The 18,507-nt window shown below is 47.5% G+C and overlaps 2 protein-coding genes across 2 annotated transcripts in view; one reads left to right on the top strand and one right to left on the bottom strand.

Moving 5' to 3' along the window:
* Window positions 1-18,034, top strand: part of LOC149127234 (uncharacterized) — a 28,242-nt gene extending 10,208 nt beyond the window's left edge. The window contains exons 2-3 of the mRNA XM_089328767.1: window positions 16,203-16,317; window positions 17,535-18,034. Coding sequence (XP_089184893.1) covers window positions 16,203-16,317; window positions 17,535-17,617 — 198 coding nt within the window. The 3' untranslated portion in view covers window positions 17,618-18,034. The remainder of the gene's footprint in view (window positions 1-16,202; window positions 16,318-17,534) is intronic.
* Window positions 10,001-12,356, bottom strand: LOC100348051 (transcription factor E2F4). The gene is made up of 2 exons (XM_051829404.3): window positions 11,910-12,356; window positions 10,001-11,536 (listed from the first exon to the last, which is right to left on the bottom strand). Exons 1-2 carry the CDS (start codon window positions 12,320-12,322, stop codon window positions 10,726-10,728), a joined length of 1,224 nt encoding a protein of 407 aa, XP_051685364.1. The 5' UTR covers window positions 12,323-12,356; the 3' UTR covers window positions 10,001-10,725.
* Window positions 18,035-18,507: the final 473 nt, after the last annotated feature.

The following is an 18,507-nucleotide window of genomic DNA, read 5'->3' as shown; positions in this document are numbered from 1 at the left end:
GTTCTCCGGCCTGGTCAGCAGAGCTGACCTAACCACAAACACGGAGGGGACGTCGTGGTCAAGGTTTGTCCCCACTTCACCATCCAGAGCCAGTGGGTTTGACACCCAAGCATTGGACAAGGAGCAGGAAGTGGTGAACTGTCTGCATTTGCAGATGACGTGAATTTTGCTGTAATTCATGTGGTGCAGGTGATGCCTTGCAAAGTAGTCAGGGTCAGAGGCGCCCATGGTATGGGACTCCATGGCAATTTCACCAGCAGAGGAAGGGTGGTGGGAGCTGGCACTGTGGCGCTGTCTCGCGGCCTGCTGCCCTGTGTGGCCTGGAGACTCTGCAGGATGCTCCCACCAACATGAAGGACCTCTCCGGCTGTGGTCACCTGATCAAGAACTTCCCAGCCTCCAGAACCCTGAGCTGAATAAACGGTTTATTCTTTTTTTTTTTTTTTTAAACAGGCAGAGTGGACAGTGAGAGAGAGAGAGAGAGAGATAGAGAGAAAGGTCTTCCTTTGCTGTTGGTTCACCCTCCAACGGCCGCCACGGCTGGCGCACTGCGGCCGGCGCACCGCGCTGATCCGATGGCAGGAGCCAGGTGCTTCTCCTGGTCTCCCATGGGGTGCAGGGCCCAAGCACTTGGGCCATCCTCCACTGCACTCCCTGGCCACAGCAGAGAGCTGGCCTGGAAGAGGGGCAACCAGGAAAGAATCCGGTGCCCTGACCGGGACTAGAACCCGGTGTGCCGGCACCGCAAGGCGGAGGATTAGCCTAGTGAGACACAGCGCCGGCCCACGTTTTATTCTTTATAGAATAGTCTCTGGTATCTATTCAGTTGGAACAACAGAAAACAGACTGAGACATCATGTACATAGAAAATCTCAAATCTTCAAAAAAAACTTACTAGAACGAATACATGGATTTGGCAAAACTGTAGGATCTGAGATCAGTATACGTTAGTTGGGGGCTGGCGTTGTGGTGCAGTGGGTTAAAGCCCTGGTCTGAGCGTCAGCATCCCATATGGGCACCGGTTCTAGTCCCAGCTGCTCCAATTCCAGTCCAGCTCTCTGCTGTGGCCTGGGGAAGCAGTGGAAGATGGCCCAAAGACTTGGGCCCCTGCACCCACGTGCGATACTCGGAAGAAGCTCCTGGATCCTGGTTTCAGATTGGTGCAGCTCTGGCCATTGTGGCCATCTGGGGAATGAACCAGCGGATAGAAAACCTCTCTCTCTGTCTCTACCTCTCTCTGTAACTCTGTCTTTCAAATAAATAAAATAAATATTTAAAAAAAAGTTAGTTGTATTTCTATATTCTGGTAATAACAGTTGGAATCAAATAAAAATTACCATTTAGATTAACTAGCAGTTAGGGACTCCATCCAGGCCTCCCACAGGGGTGGCAGGGACCCAAGTACTTGAGCCATCACTGCTGCCTCCCAGGGTGCATTAGCAGGGAGCTGGGACTTGAACCCAGGCACTCTGGCTTGGAATATGGGTGTCCCGAGCCGCGTCTCACCTGCTGTGCCAGACGCTCACCCCGCCCTGGCCATCAGACCTGGCCTTGTCCTCTGCAGCTAAGCTGATGTTTGTGCCCACGACATCTGGATTTCTGGGTTTTGATGTGAATATGCATTTTTCTTTGACAGGCAGAGTGGACAGTGAGAGAGAGAGACAGAGAGAAAGGTCTTCCTTTTGCCGTTGGTTCACCCTCCAATGGCCGCCGCGGCCAGCGCGCTGCGGCCGGCGCACCGCGCTGATCCGATGGCAGGAGCCAGGAGCCAGGTGCTTTTCCTGGTCTCCCATGGGGTGCAGGGCCCAAGCACCTGGGCCATCCTCCACTGCACTCCCTGGCCACAGCAGAGGGCTGGCCTGGAAGAGGGGCAACTGGGACAGAATCCGGTGCCCCGACCGGGACTAGAACCCGGTGTGCCAGTGCCGCTAGGCGGAGGATTAGCCTAGTGAGCCGCGGCGCCGGCCGTGAATATGCATTTTAATAGAAAGATTTTCCCCCAAAGGCTCCTGGAACCTCTGTCAGCACCAAGACTGCCTTCCCCACCAGGGCTGGAGGAAGAAACAATGCCAACCAAAAACAGGCTGAGCAGTTTCTTTCGGGCCTGTGGCTGCGGGCTCTGGGGTGGACTCCTGGGCCCACAGAGCTCCTCTGGTTCCTGCTTCAGGCTTCTTTCTCTGCAGGAATTCACACACCCACATCCGGGTCCTGAGTCTTAACAGTGCCTGCACCCTTGCTGCCCTGGGGCTCGGACAGATGAGCTGCAAGGTGCTCTCTGAAAGGTAAGACCAGGGAAGGCTGGAACACCAGGCGGATTCCACTCACAGAGTCAGCAAGCCATGAGTGCTGGTGGTAGATTCTACACGGTGTAAAAACACGGTGAGAGAAATTCCAGCCAACAGCGGGTGGGGTGGGGGAATGAGGCCAGAGTCAGTTCCCAAAGTTAAACAGCAGATTCAGTGCAGCCAGACCAGAGCCCAGGGGCTGTTCTTGAGAGACTGGCAAGCCCATCTCACAACGGTCAGCACGGGTGGACTGACCACGTATGAGTCCAGATGTGGATCCACGGCCATCAGCAGGTTGTGTCAGAGATGCCAGGTACTCAGAGAGGACAAAGGTGCAGAGCCACATCCCGGCATCTTGAGTGTCCAAGTGGGAAGAGTGCAGCTCCCCACCCGCCTCACACTGCACATGGGATCCTCTGAGACAAACTATGACGCTTCTACCTGAAAGCTCAGGCGGAATCCTTGTGACGTCCACAGAGGCCAGGAGAGGCTGACTTCTGGAAGGCAGGGCTGACAGTTCTCTGTGGGCAGGACTGACCCCTGGACCCTGAACTCAACACAAAGCAGAAAAGCTGCTCAGACCAGTGGTCAGCTGTGGTCCAATAAAACTTTACTGGCAAAGACTGTGGTCTGGACCCTGGGCTGTGAGCAGGCAATGATTGGCAGGACAGAAACAGCACCAGTGAGAAAGACAAACTGGGCATCAAAGGATTAACAACTCCTGCTCTTCAAACAAATGCCGAGGCCTGGCACAGTCAAGGTGAAACGTATGTGACGCATTCGTGTATCTGAGAAAGGTCGTGGGTCTGGAACCCACCTGTGAGCCACCTGACCAAGTAGTTTAATAACTGAAGACCTGAAAGAGAACGCACGGCAAACTGAACAAAAGTACAGTGTCCACAGGGACAGAAATCGTGAGCAGAGAGCGAAGCAGACCTGCAGCTGGGAATTTCAGTGGCTAAACTGAAGGATCCAGGTGAGGGAGCCCGCAGCACATGGCCTCAGGCAGACGTCATTCGTGTCATCAGGGAGCAAAATGAAATAAAGCAGAAACAAACATCCACTGAGTGGACCGATGTCCACATCACTGGAAGCTCAGAGGCAGAGAAGGGCGGAGAGCTTATGTGAAGAGACACGGGCAACGACTTTTCAAATCCAGGGATGAGCTGAGCACACAGCATCAGGGACTTCAAAGAATTCCAGCTGCAGCGTCCAGTCACACCCAGCGAGCCACAGCAAATCACCATCTGCTCAGCTGTCCGCCCCAGGAGGTCTCGGGGGCAGAGAGAGAAAAGCAGCTCAGAGCAGAGAAGGGGCTTCTGTGGGGTTATCACAGATCTCGCAGCAGAACGCTTGCAGGTCAGAAGGGAATGGGTGGTGCCATGGATTCCAAGTGCTGAAAGGGAAAAATAAACTTAACCCAGAGTGCGGTACCCAGGAGTAATCCTTCAACGATGCCCAGACAGTGGGACTTCCCCAGATAAGCAAAGGCGGAAGGGGTCTGTTAGCAGTGGATCTGTTCTGTGAGGTGCAGAGGGAGGCCTAGAACCCCAGGAAAGGAGACTGTGTGCTGAAGACCGAACATGCACACATAGTGGCCTACTCTAGTTTCAGTGTATAGAATCTAAATGAAAGTCATAGTAACTGGAAATCTGTGTTAAGGGGACACAGTGCTCATGACTCAGCTAAGGTGCATTTGTGACATCACTGAAATCAGGGATGAAGGTTTAAGTAATAGAATTTTATGTAATTGAAGTGAAATTGTTATGTTTAAAGTACTGCAATTTAAGGTGCTTTATGTAATTGCGATGGTGCCTCTAAAGAAAAATCTACAGAATACACACAAAAGGAAATGAGAAGGGAATCACAGCATATCGCTACCAAAAATAAGTCAATCAAATAAATGCAGTCAGAGAGAAAAGGGAAGATTTTAAAAGCCACAATGCATACAAAAGGCAGTTAACGAATGGCACTAGTATGCCCTTAGTTATCAATAATTACCTTAAAGATAAATAGACTGAACTCAATAAAAAGACATGGATTGAGTGAATGAAAAAGAGCAGTGTCTAATTCTATGCTGAATACAGGAGACTCTAGATTTTAGGACACAAAAAAGTAATTCAACACGGACCTGGCTGGGGACACTGCACCTCGTCTTCCTCAGAATCTGCACCAGTGAAATCAGCAGAAAGCCTGAGGTGCCCTAAATGGAAAGACCACTGCAGGAAACCTGACCCTGCTCTGCACAGGTGTTGAGATCATGAAAACAAGAAGAGACCATGGAGATGTCAAATCTGGAGTAGACACGGGATGGCAGTCCAGGCCCTGGCAGGTCCTGGAGCGGAGGAGCGTTCTGTCTGTGCTTGGAGACCTCTCGCACCAGTGTCCATCTCTTAGTTTGGATAAGTGTTCCAGGGCCAGGTGAGATGTTAACGCTGGGGGGCCTGATCGAAGCCAGCACAGGAATTCTCTGTCCTGCCTTTGGAAATCTAATCTAACTCCAAAATAAAGACATTTTTGAAATGTTAGCATGTAGAATATGTGAAGAAACTCTATACACCAATAGTGAAAGGCGACAGCAGATATACGGCTATGCAGTCTTGGTTGTGATTGAAAGAAAAAATAAACATCATTTACTATGGCAATGAAATAGAAAGTAGGCAAGTAGAAAGGAGGCAAAGTGAAGAGGCAACTGACAGAATGGGAGAAAATATTTGCAAACTATGCAACTGATAAAGAATTAATATCCAGAATCTATAAAGAGTTCAAGAAACTCAACAACAAAACAGACAACGCAGTTAAGAGATGGGCAAAGGACTTAAACAGACATTTTTCTTTATATCTATATATATATATATATTTTATTTAGTAAACATAAATTTCCAAAGTACAGATTATGGATTACAAGGGGTTTCCCCCCCATAACTTCCCTCCCACTCACACCTCTCCCATCTCCTGCTCCCTCTCCCATTCCATTCACATCAAGATTCATTTTCAATTGTCTTTATATACAGAAGATCAATTTAGTATATATTAAGTAAAGATTTCATCAGTTTGCACCCACACAGAAACACAAAGTGTAAAATACTGTTTCAGTACTAGTATAGCATTACTTCACATTGGACAACACATTAAGGCCAGATCCCACATGAGAAGTAAGTACACAGTGACTCCTGTTGTTGACTTAACAATTTCACACTCTTGTTTATGGTGTCAGAAATCTCCCTAGGCTCTAGTCATGAGTTGCCAAGGCTATGGAAGCCTTTTGAGTTCGCCGACTTCGATCTTATTCAGACAAGGTCATAGTCAAAGTGGAAGTTCTCTCCTCCCTTCAGAGAAAGGTACCTCCTTCTTTGATGGCCCCGTTTAAACAGACATTTTTCAAAGGGTGAAATCCAAATGGCTAAAAGACATATGAAAAAATGTTCAGGATCACTAGCCATCAGGGAAATGCAAATCAAAACCACATTGAGGTTTTACCTCACCCCGGTTAGAATGGCCTTCATATAGAAATCAACAAACAACAGATGCTGGCGAGGATGTGGGGGAAAAGGTGCCCTAATCCACCGCTGGTGGGAATGCAAACTGGTGCAGCCACTGTGAAAGACCATGTAGAGATTGCTCAGAAAACTGAGTATAGTCCTGCCACAAGACCCAGCCATCCCACTCCTGGGAATTTACCCAAGGGAAATGAAATCAGCATCTGAAGAGCTATCTTTACCCACGTTATTGCAGCTCCATTTACAGCACCAAAGACATGGAATCAACCCAGCTGTCCATCAGCTGAAGACTGGATGAATAAAATGTGATGTATATGTGTGTACACACACACACATATGCACACACACTGGAATATTACTCAGCCAAAAAGAAGAATGAGATCCCATCTTTTGCAATAAAACAGTTACAATTGTAAGCCATTATACTCAGTGAAATAAGCCAGTTCCCATAAAGACAAATCCCATACATTCTCTCTGATCTGTGGGAACTAATAGAGAACAAAAATGAAATGTGTGTGAGCAGAGTTGACATTCTGAGATTTGTTTACAGCTCTTGTCTGTACTGTTAAGGAACAGTGCTTTTTGTTTTTTTCTCACTATTTGTTGAATTCTTTACTTAGTGGAGAGTTAGGGTTATGAGTATAAAATAAACAGGGCAGATTATTGCACAAGTAAAGGAGGTAATGGTGGTTAGCGCGGTGGGAGGAAGGGAGGGAAGAATCACTATGCCCCTACATCTGTGTGTATGAAACACATGATATTATAAAAAATTATCAAAAAAGAATAAAAAATAGGAAAAAATTTTAAAAAATTTAAAAAAGAAAAAAAAAAAAACCCAAACCAAGTAGCCCAAGGTCAGATGATGCAGAGAGGGCATTATCAGATCACAGTGCATCCTCTTTGGCCCAAATACTAACGCATGTTCATAGATTTATGGTAATTTTAAATATTTAAAATTTTTAAATTTATTTATTTTCATTTTATTTAAATGACAGAGGGACTGAGAGAGAGATACAGAGAAAGAGAGAGAGAGAGAGGAGGAGGAGGAGGAGGAGGAGGAAGAGGAGGAGGAGAGATCTTCCACCTGTGAACCCTGGGAGACAGCAGCAGGTGGTGACTCAAGTACTTGGGTCCCCAACACCCACGTAGAGACCAGGATGGAGTTCTCAGCTCCTGGCTTTGGCCTGGCTCAGCCATGGCTGTTGCAGGCATTTGGAGGATGACCCAGTGGATTGAAAATTTCTCTCTGTCTTTCTTTCTCTGTCTCTCTGCCTTTCAATAAAAATCAATCAACAAAAGTTCTAAATGACTCCTCCATCAGTACACAATGACACCTGATGCGTGTCATGTGTTTATAAATTATGTCAGTGTAATCATATATAAGCAATATGCATGCATCATAATTGATGTATTCCATGGTATAAAGATCACAGCGCATGAACTGTTTCATCCAATACAATGACATGGAACCATGCCGAGCTCTGGCTATGGCCGTGGGCTGATGCCATCATGGTTGATGTGATGGGCTGCTGCCATACAGGCCCTATGTACCCTCAGGGCACTGATGAGAGATTTTTTTTTACTTTTTCAAATTATTTTATTTTTAATTAACTTTTAGCATATTCAGTGTGATTTGTAGATACAATTCTAAGAACATGATTATATTCCCAGTCCCCTCCTCCCCCTCCTATCCTCTTTCCTTCTTCCTTTTTTTTTTTTTTTTGACAGGCAGAGTTGGACAGTGAGAGAGATAGAGAGAAAGGTCTTCCTTTTCCGTTGGTTCACCCAACAAATGGCCGCTACTGCTGGTGCATTGCACTGACCCGAAGCCAAGAGCCAGGTGCTTCCTTCTGGTCTCCCATGCGGGTGCAGGGCCCAAGCACATGGGCCATCCTCCACTGCACTCCCAGGCCACAGCAGAGAGCTGGACTTGAAGAGGAGCAACCGGGACAGAATCCGGCTCCCCAACTGGGACTAGAACTTGGGGTGCCGGCACTGCAGGCGGAGGATTAGCCTGGTGATCCACAGCACCGGCTCCTTCTTCCTTTCTATTGAGTTTTTGAGATAACATATTTTAAAATTACATTATAGTAGAAAGGCTTAATACTTCTCAGCATAAGAAGTATAACAGGTAAAAAGCAAAAAGTCCCCAGTTTAGAGGAATATAGATAACAGCTATAAACAATAATTAAATGGAAAAATGACCATTTCACACATATTCAGTGAATTTTAAAGTAATCGCAGATCATTAAAACTACACTAGTATAACATTCTTAACCATTGGTTTGACAAGGGTATAAAAAAGGATTTACAAAACTATTTTTACAGCAGTACTGATACAGTCATTTCTTTTTTGTTGGATTTTTAAATATCAGCTCCCACCTGTGAGGGAGAACATGCAGTGTTTGTCTCTCTGGGTCTGGCTTATTCCACTGAACGTGGTGTCCTCTAGTTGTGTCCATTTTCCTGCAAATGGTGAGATTCCATTCTTTTTCATATCTGAATAATATTCTATTGTGTATACATACCACATTTCCCGTGTCCATCCACTGATGATGGACACTTGCGTGGTCCCAAATCTTGGCTGTGTGAACAGTGCTGCTGTAAACATGGAGGTATGGTATCTCTCTGATGCATTGCAACCAAGTCTCTGAGTAAACACCCAGCAGTGGGATTGTGGGGTCATATGGCAAAAAACTAAGAACTATTTCTAGTTTTTAAGAAATCTCCACAGTGTTTTCCACAGTGGCTGCACTAGTTTGCATTCCCACCGGCAGCATGTGAGTGTCCCCTTTCTCCACATCCTGGCCAGCATTTGTTACTCTGTGTTTTACATTTTGGTCAGTTTGGCAGGGGTGAGGTGATTTCTCATTGTGATTTTGATTCGCATTTTAGTGATATTGATTCTTCCAATCCATAAGCAAGGAATATCTTTCCATTTCTTTGTGTGTCCTTGATTATTTCTTTCATCAATGTTTGATAATTTTCATTGTAGATTTCTTTCACTTCTTTGGTTAAATTTATTCCTAATTTTTTATTATGTTTGTGGCTGTTGTGAATAGGATTTCTTTATTAATTTCTCTTTCTGTGAGTTCATCATTAGCTTACTAAAAAGCTACTGTTTTTTGTATATTTATTTATTCTGTAACCTCCACTTTACTGAGTTGGTCTGTCAATTCTGCACCTTTTTGGTGGAGTGTTTAGGTTTCTCCACGTACAGCATTGTGTCATCTGCAAACATGGGTAATTCGACTTCTTCTTTTACATTTTTGCTGCTCTTTGTTCCCTTTTCCTCTAATTGCTCTTGCTAAAGCTTCCGGTGCTGTACTGAACAGGAGTGCTGAACCTGGACATGCTGGTCTCCACCTGCTTTCAGCTCTTCCCCTTACAGTGTGACGCTGGCTGGTGGTTTGTCATGGGCAGCCTTCATACTTTTGAGGAGTGTTCCTTCTATACCTAATTTGTGGAGGGTTTTCATCATGAAGGTGAGTTGAATTTTATCAAATGCTTTCTGTGCATCTATTGAGATGACCACGTAGTTTTTGTTCTTCATTCTATTGATATGATTTGTGATATTTGTTGATTTGCGAATGTTGGACGACCCTTGCATTTCTGGGATGATTCCCGCTTGGTTGTGATGTGTCATCTTTTTTATGTGGTTTTGAATTCAGTTTGCTAGTTTTTGTTGAGAATCTTTGCATCTATGTTCATTTAGGATCTAGGTATGTGGTTTTCTTTTTGTGTCATATCTTTGGTTTTGGTGTCAAAGTAATTATGACCTCATGAAAACTGTAAGGCAGAGTTCCATACTGTTCAATGCTTTGGAATAGTTTGAAGAGTGTTGGAGTTACTTCCTCTTTGAATGTTTTGTAGAGTTTAGTAGTAAAGCCGCCAGGTCCCAGACCTTTCCTTGATGGAAGATTTTGATTACTGCTTCAATCTCATTTCTTTCTTTCTTTTTTTAAAAATTTTTTAAAAAATTTTTTTGACAGGCAGAGTGGACAGTGAGAGAGAGAGAGACAGAGAGAAAGGTCTTCCTTTGCTGTTGGTTCACCCTCCAATGGCTGCCGTGGCCGGCGTGCTGCGGCCGGCGCACCGTGCTGATCCGATGGCAGGAGCCAGGTGCTTCTCCTGGTCTTCCATGGGGTGCAGGGCCCAAGCACTTGGGCCACCCTCCACTGCACTCCCTGGCCACAGCAGAGAGCTGGTGGCATGGTCTTTATTCACTTGGACACTGTACAAATATTACAATTTCCTTTTGCTGCAAAAAGTATAAAAATAATCTTTATATAGGAATCCATTCGTCACTGTAAATATTTCTAAATCTCTGCAAATGGCTCTAAATGAGGGCAAACGAATAAATGGAAGTGAAGGGGAGGCTATGGGACAGCAGGAGGTTGGGCCAATCCTCAGGGACCTACCCACTCAGACTCCTAGCAAGAGACCTCTGTTCCTTCTCGTTAGCACCCCCCACCCTCACCTGCAGGTTCTCAGGGCTTGGGGCCCAGCAGGAAGGGGGCACGTAAGAGGTCCATGAGGAGCTGGGGGGTCAGGGCAGGAAGCAGCAGAGGAAGCTGGGAGTGGTGCTGGTATCCAGTTCCACCCCTGCTTCCCTCCTGGGGGGGGGGCTGGACAAGGTGCCCTGGGGGAGGGGGAGGCAGGCCTGTGCCACTGGGTGGCAGCGGAGCCTGGGCTCGGGAAGGCTCCGCGAAAGGACAGGTGAACACTTTGGCTCCACGGTGGAGGGGGCAGAGCCCCTTTCTCCCGCTCTGTAGCACAGTACAAGTGCCAATACAGGAGTGGGAGTTGTGGCCAAAACCGCAGTGAGGGCGGGCTGGGAAGCCAGGCGTCTGTGGCTCTCAAGCTATGCAGGGGTGGGGGGAGGGGTCCCCAGGTCAGAGAGTCTGGGTCCCAGCCACACACAGCATGTCCCTTGTCAGTCAGAGGTTGAGAACAGGCACATCAAAGAGGTCACAGACACCTTCACTCTCGTCCAGGTGGTAGATGTAATCGTGGTCTCCAGGGGGCGGAGAAAGACGGAGGAGAGGGGCAAACACTTCTGAGGACATCAACTCCTCCAGCAGCTCTGAGCTCATGCACTCTCGTGTGGGATCGAAGATCTCTGACAGCTCTTTAGGGAGTTCCAGAACGCCTGTGGGGTCTGCCTTGATAGGCTCAAAGGAGGTAGAAGGGTTGAGTGCGGACGAACTGCTGGTGCTGCTGCTGCTGCTGCTGTCCAGCAGGGCAGAAGACTGTAGTGGCCGGGTGTCCAGCATCGTCGGGCCCAGGGGGAGGGAGCTGAGCTCACCACTGTCCTTGCTCTCAGTTCCAGGGCCACCACTCACTGTGATCTCAGCTGCTACGTCGGCCACCCCCTGAATGTCGGTGCTGCCCGAGACAGGGACAGGGGTGGTCAGCTGGGGACTGCTTGGCCGTGAGGCTTCCTGGGGCTGGGCTGGGGCAGGCTTGGGCAGAGGCGGAGGGGTAGAAAGAGCAGGTGGACTCTGGAGCAGATCTTCAGGTGGTGGCACGGGCACAGCCCCGGGTGGGGAGCTCCACGCCTCCTTATTCACTAGCAGTACCTCGACGGGGCCACTCACACTCTTCAAGTGAATCTGGTACTTCTTCTGCCCATTGAGACCCTCTGGGATGGGCACCTCCAGGCTGGTGCCCGACGGGGCTCGGATGGCCAGGAGGGTGTCTCCAGCAAAGCATCTGCCGATGTCCTCATGAGTCACGTAGGCCAAGCAGCTGTTCTTTTTTTTTTTTTTTTTTTTTTTTTTATTTTTTGACAGGCAGAGTGGACAGTGAGAGAGAGAGACAGAGAGAAAGGTCTTCCTTTGCCGTTGGTTCACCCTCCAATGGCTGCCGCGGCCGGCGCGCTGCGGCCGGCGCACCGCGCTGATCCGATGGCAGGAGCCAGGAGCCAGGTGCTTTTCCTGGTCTCCCATGGGGTGCAGGGCCCAAGCACCTGGGCCATCCTCCACTGCACTCCCTGGCCACAGCAGAGGGCTGGCCTGGAAGAGGGGCAACCGGGACAGAATCCGGCGCCCCGACCGGGACTAGAACCTGGTGTGCCGGCGCCGCTAGGCGGAGGATTAGCCTATTGAGCCGCGGCGCCGGCCTCAAGCAGCTGTTCTGCACGTCCTCCGTGACGTTCTGGATGCTCTGCTGCACCCACACCTTGTGCTGGTCCAGCTCCTGCTCCCGCTGCTGCAGCTCCTCGCTCTCTGCCTTGAGCTCGATCAGCTTGTTGGCAACCTCCCGGGTGTTGCAGCCAGGCCCCACGCCCTCCCACTGGATGCTGTTCTTGGATTTCTTCTCAGTCAGCCCAATACCTCCCAACACGTTGGTAATGTCATAAACCCACCACTTCTGGTGCACAGCTAGGGTGTCAGCTGCCAGCTTGAGGTCAAGCATGCCGTCCTTGGCCTCCTGCAGAAGTGACACGAACTTGGTGGTAAGAAGCCCCAGGCTCTTCTCATGCTGGCTTGGGGTGCCCGGGGGCGGCGGCGCCTGCAGCCCGGCCTCCGCCATCGCGCCCGCCTGCTGCCTCCCCTCAGCCAGGCCAGGCCAGGCCAGGCCAGGCCAGGCCAGGCCGGCGCCGCCCGACACTCTTTTTTTAATGTAAACACTGAATGCTGTAAACTTCCCTCTTAATACTGCTGTTGCTGTGTCCCACAGGCTTTGGTATGTTATGTTTTCATTTTTATGTATTTCAAGAAAGTTTTGATTCCCTTTTTAATTTTTTCACTTGATTTCTCAATAGCATGTTGTTTAATTTCCAAGTATTTAATTCCAAGTTTTATACTGTTCTTCTTGTGTTGGTTTCTACTTTTATTCCTTTGTGGAAGGTCTGAGAAGATACATGGTGTGATTTAAATCTTTTTGAATTTGCTGACACTTGATTTGTGGCCCGATATGTGGTCTATCCTAGAAAACTCCCACGTGCTGACGAGAAGAATGTGTGTGCTTTGGCTGCTGGTGAAATGGCTGCATATGCAGCATGTTTGAACTCCGATGTGTCTTTTCAGTTTTTCCTATCTGGGTGACCTGTCCATTGATGAGAGTGGGGTGTTGAAGTCACCCATGGTGATTGTATTGGAGTCTATCTCTCCCTTTAGGTCTAACAGTATTTTCTGTTTATTTCTAGTCTTGTGACCATATATATATATATGGAACTTGAACCGGCATCCACATGAGATGCTGGTGTCACGGGCAGCAGCTTAACCCATTACACCACAGTGCCGACCCCATAATCTTCCTCCTGGTAGTCTCTGCCTCCTCCTGGCCTCATCACACTGACGCACGTTCAGAACAGCTGAACAGGAGCAACTGAAGCAGCCGCATCTGTCTTGTTCCTAAGGTTTGGAGTCAGAAGTGCCTTTCACTGCGGAGCATTGTGCCAACTGTAGGATTTTCAAAGATTGTTTAAAGTGATTTATTTAGTTATTTGAGAGGCAGAGTTACAGAGAGAGGAGAGGGAGGTCTTCCATCTGCTGGTTCCCTCCCCAAATGGCTGCAATGGGTGGGGCTGTGCCAGGCTGAAGCCAAGAGCCAGGAGCTTCTTCTGGGTCTCCCATGTGGGTGCAGGGGCCCAAGTGCTTGGGCCATCCTCTGCTGCTTTCCCAGGTGCATTAGCAGGGAGCGGGATTGGAAGCAGAGCAGCCGGGACTCGAACCAGTGAACATATTGGAGGCTGACACTGCAGACAGTGGCTGCACAGTGCCGGCCCCTCAAAGATATCTTTTATCATGTGGGGAAAGCCTCTTTCTAATCAATATGTTAATAATTTTTATGATGAATGAAAATTGGATTTGTCAATAGTTTAACTTCATCAATTGAGATAGTGCTATTGTTCTCATCATTTTTTCTATCAGTATTGTGTTTTTTTTCTGATATTAAACCAACTAGAATTCTTAGGATAAATTCTACTTGGTCATTTTAGATAATGCTAGCTTCCACCTCCTAAGTATTTTTGTGTCAGTACACATTTGTTGAAGAATTGGTCTGCAATTTTATTTGCTGTGACACCTTTGTCTGGCTTTGATACCAGAGTGATGCTGGCATCATAGGGCAGATCTCAGTGTCTCCACGTTCTCTGCTGTCTCAAAGGGGTTTTGTGGTGCTGGCCACACTGCTGTCTTGTGCCGGTGGGTGATGGAGTTCACCAACAGTGTCAGCTGGTCTTGTTTTACTTTGTGGGAATGTTTACATTCCAGATTAATTGCCGTATAAGATATAGGTCAATTCAAATTGTCTACTTATTTTCAATTCACTTTTTAAAAAATATTTTATTTATTTGAGAGGTAGAGACAGAGAGAAGGAGAGACAGAGAAAAGTCTTCCATCTACTGGTTCACTCTCCAAATGGTTGCAACGGCCGGAGCTGGGGCTCATCCAAAGCCAGGATCCAGGAGCTTTTCTGGGTCTCCCACACCGGTGTGGGGGCCCAAGGACTTGGACCATCTTCCACTGCTTTCCCAGGCCATAGCAGAGAGCTGGATAGGAAGAGAAGCAGCTGGGATTCAAACTGGTGCCCATGTGGGATGCCAGCGCTTCAGGCAGAGGATTAACCTACTGTGCCACAGCACCAGCCCTTTGATTCATTCTTATCATTTGAGTCTTTCTAGGAATTTATCCATTTTATCTAGCTTGTCCAATCTTCTGTAACAAAGTTGCTCAATCAATTTGTAATCTATATCTAACTCTGTATCATCTACACATTTATCTGAGGTCTGCATTGGTAGATTGTAGCTTTTTTCTTACTGGGTCAGCTTAGCTAAAGGTTTACCAAATTTTTTGGTCTTTGCAAAGAACAAAATGTTGATTATATTACATTTTCTCTATTTTTTTGTATCCTCTTTAATCTTTAGTGTTTTTTTCTTGCTGTTACTTTGGGTTTGATTTCCTTTTCTTTTATTAGCTTCTTCTGATGGCATATAATTCACTGAAATTATGGGTCTTTTTTCTTTATAATTAAAACTATAAATATACCCCTAAACGCTGTTTTAACTATGGTCCAGATATTTTGATACTTTGTGTTTCATTTTCATCAAGTTCAAGATATTTTCCAATTTTCTTTTTTGACTTGTGGATTATTTAAAAATATGTATTTAAAAATATGTAAGTATTTACCACATTTCTTTCCTCAGCCAATTTCTAAGTTAATTTAGCATGGTTATGAGGACATATTTTGTATGATTTTCTTTATGTTTTCAAGATTTATTTTATGAAAAAGATATGTCCTCTACAAGATGTTTTTTGAGTCCTTGCATCAAATGTGCTTCCTTGTGGCTGCGTGAAGTGTCCTGGCCACCTCAGCTGTGTCAGCTTGGCTGATAGCGTTGCTCATGTCTTTCATGTCCATATTGTGTTTCTCTAGTTATTCCATGAATCACAGATAAAGAAGTATTAAAATATCCAGTTACACTTTATGTATCTGTATTTACTTGATAGGCAGAGAGAGCAAGCTTCTCTTTGCTGGTTCACTCCTCCCATGTGTACAACTTCCAGGCTGGGCTACACTGAAACCAGGAGCCAGGAACTCCACCTGGGTCTCCGTGTGGGAAGCGGGAGCCCGAGTCCTTGAGTCAAGCCTTCCCAGGAGCAGAGCAGGACAGGTCCCTGGCACATCCCCAGGGGCAACTCAACCCACTGTGCCACAGCATCCACCCCCAGCTCCTCTTTATCCTTTCAGTTCTGTTAGTTTTGCTCCATATTCTTTGTAACTCTGTCGTTAGGTACTTATACTTTATTGGATAGCTGTGATGCATTTTGTCATTTTTCGCATGAAATATCCTTATATTCACCGTAATATTTCTTGTTTTTTTTTTTTTTAAGATTTATTTTATTTATTTGAAAAGCAGAGAGAGAGAGAGAACTTCTATCTGCTAATTCACTCCCCAAATGGCTGCAGTAGCTGGGGCTTCACTAGACTGAAGCTAGGAGCCAGGAACTCCATCTGGGTCTCCCACATGGGTGCAGGGGTCCAAGTTCTTGAACCATCTTCCACAGCTTTCCCAAGCACATTAGCAGGGGGCTGAACTGGAAGCAGAACAGCTGGGACTGGAACTGGTGCTCCAATATGAGGTGCCGGCATTGGGAACAGTGGCCTACTTGTTGTAAAGTATATTTTATCTAACATTAACATAGTATCTAGATCTCTTATGGTTTCTATTTGCATGGTAGATGTTTTCTTTTTTAAAGATTTTATTTATTTATTCGAAAGTCAGAGTTTCACAGAGAGAGAGAGAGAGAGAGAGAGAGAGAGGTCTTCCATCTGCTGGTTCACTCCACAGTTGGCAGCGATGGCTGGAGCTATGCTGATCCGAAGCCAGGAGCCAGGAGCTTCTTCCGGGTATTCCATGTGGATGCAGGAGCCCAAGGACTTAGGCCATCTTCTACTGCTTTCCCAGGCCATAGCAGAGAGCTGGAACAGAAGAGGAGCAGCCGGGACTAGAACTGGCGACCATCTGGATGCCGGCACCCCAGGCCAGGACGTTAACCCACTGTGCCACAGCGCCGGCCCCGGTACATGTTTTCTATTCTTTTACTTTTAACATAGTTGTGATGTGTATCTTTTTTATATATCCTATAGTTGGATCTTGCTTTTGTATCCACTCTGATAACCACCATCTTTTGACTGGAAAATTAATTCATTTGTATTTAATGGAATTATTGATATGGTTTTTTGGGGGGAGGGGCAGGCAGAGTTAGACAATGAGAGAGACAGAGAGAGAGAGACAGAGAGAGAGGTCTTCCTTCTGTTGGTTCACTCCCCTAATGGCCGCTACGGCTGGCACTGCGCCGATCCGAAGCCAGGAGCCAGATGCTTCCTCCTGGTGTCCCATGTGGGTGCAGGGACCCAAGCACTTGGGCCATCCTCCACTGCCCTCCTGGGCCACAGCAGAGAGCTGGACTGGAAGAGGAGCAACTGGGACAGAATCTGGCACCCCAACCGGGACTAGTACCTGGAGCCCCAACCGGGACTAGAACCTGGGGTGCCGGTGCAGCAGGTGGAGGATTAGCCAAGTGAGCCATGGCGCTGGCCAATATGGTTGGATTTAAATGTGATATTTTGTTATTTGATTTACATTATTTTAGATACTTATTTCTCTTTTTTCCTTACTTTGCTTTAAATAATTTTTTAAAGTATGCCCTTGAGCTATTTTGTAGTTATGCCCCTTTAACTTGTCACAGTCTGCATCCAATGAGCACTGACTTAATTGTGTGAAAAGACAGCAACTTTACTCTGGCTCCTGGTGTCGTTTTTTTTTATTTTTTTTTATTTTTGAGATCTATATATTTGTTTGAAAGGCAGCGTTACAGAGAGGCAGAGGCAGAGAGAGAGAGAGAGAGAGAGGTCTTTGATTCGCTGGTTCACTCCCCAGATGGTCTCAACGGCCAGAGCTAGGCCGATCTGAAGCCAGGAGCCAGGAGCTCCCTCCGGGTCTCCCACGTGGGTGCAGGGCCCAAGGACTTGGGCCATCTTCCACTGCTTTCCCAGGCCATAGCAGAGAGCTGGATTGGAAGTGGAGCAGCTGGGACTCGAACTGGCACCCATATGGGATGCCAGCACTGCAGGTGGTGGCTTTACCTGCTACGCCACAGCACCAGCCCCTCTGAGTGTCTTTTAAATCAGCTTTCTAGTGTGTGCTAAGTGTCCTGTAACTGTCCCTGCGTTCTAAATGCAATCAGTGTGTTTGTAGCCAACATGTTGACTGAAGTTCTCTGAATTCTAACCCCAGGCCTGACAGCAACAACACAGGCAAGCATCCTCCATGGTATTCCACAGGCACACACGGAACTGGCCGCTTGCATCACTCACTGAACTGCTGCCCTCAAGGAAGTGTCAAGAGCTCAACGTGGTGGTCCCAAACCCCAGCAGCCCGTTCTCCAGGACGCAAGCAGAAGCCCCGCCTTCCCAATCCAGATTCAGGACAGCAGTCAGATCTCTGCCAAGGAAACAAAACTGCCTGGACAGTATTCCCGTGTTCAGGACAAGCTGGGAGGGGCAGAAGCCATTCTGAGAACAGTGCCCCCTATGGGCAGGCCTTGTGTGTGAGAATGTGGGCTAGCAAATGTGCAGGCTGGCTGGGAGCCAGCCCAAGGCCTTATTAACAATTTGTTTCCTGAATAGTCAGGGGCTCTGAACTCACAGATTTTCTCCTTGAGATTGTTAGTGAATCTCTGGGCCTTTCATTGGTGAAAAATTTCCCCACAAGCTGGAAAGAAGTGTTTTTCTCACTGACAGTGTCACAGTGGCAGGATGTATTGCATACAGAACAATCAAGGTTGAGCAGCTGGGAGGGAAGGGGCGCTCAACAGAGGGGCTGGGAAGGTGCGGCACAGGGTGGAGCAGGGGGGTGTGGGGGCCTGGACTCAGGTAGGCTGAGGCCGCTCTGAAGGTCACTGGAAACCTTGAGGAGGCGGCCTGTTGGGGTCAGGGAAGAAACTGGTACAAATCCGGGAGCAGCTCTGGAGGCTGAGTGCAGGCAGGTCTTTCTTTTTTTCTTTTTTAAAGATTTATTTATGTATTTGAAAGTCAGAGTTAGAGAGAGAGAGAGAGAGAGAGAGAGAGAGAGAGAGAGAGAGGTCTTCCCTCCATTGGTTCACTCCCCAATTAGCCACAACGGCCGGAGCTGCGCCGATCCGAAGCTAAGAGCCAGGAGCTTCTTCAGGGTGTTCCACGTGCATGCAGGGGCCCAAGGACTTGAGCCA

Source organism: Oryctolagus cuniculus, chromosome 3, assembly GCF_051225735.1.
Source record: "Oryctolagus cuniculus isolate XC-2025 breed Fujian yellow rabbit chromosome 3, ASM5122573v1, whole genome shotgun sequence".
Lineage (NCBI taxonomy): Eukaryota > Metazoa > Chordata > Mammalia > Lagomorpha > Leporidae > Oryctolagus > Oryctolagus cuniculus.
The sequence above is the reverse complement of the archived record's forward strand: the minus strand, read 5'-3'. Positions and strand labels throughout refer to the sequence as shown.

Coding starts and splice junctions, on each gene's coding strand:
- LOC100348051 (XM_051829404.3), bottom strand. CDS start 12,322: ATGGCGGAGGCCGGGCTGCAGGCGCCGCCGCCCCCGGGCACCCCAAGC. Junction 11,537..11,909: donor GTGCAGAACAGCTGCTTGAG/GCCGGCGCCGCG, acceptor AAAAAAGAACAG/CTGCTTGGCCTACGTGACTC.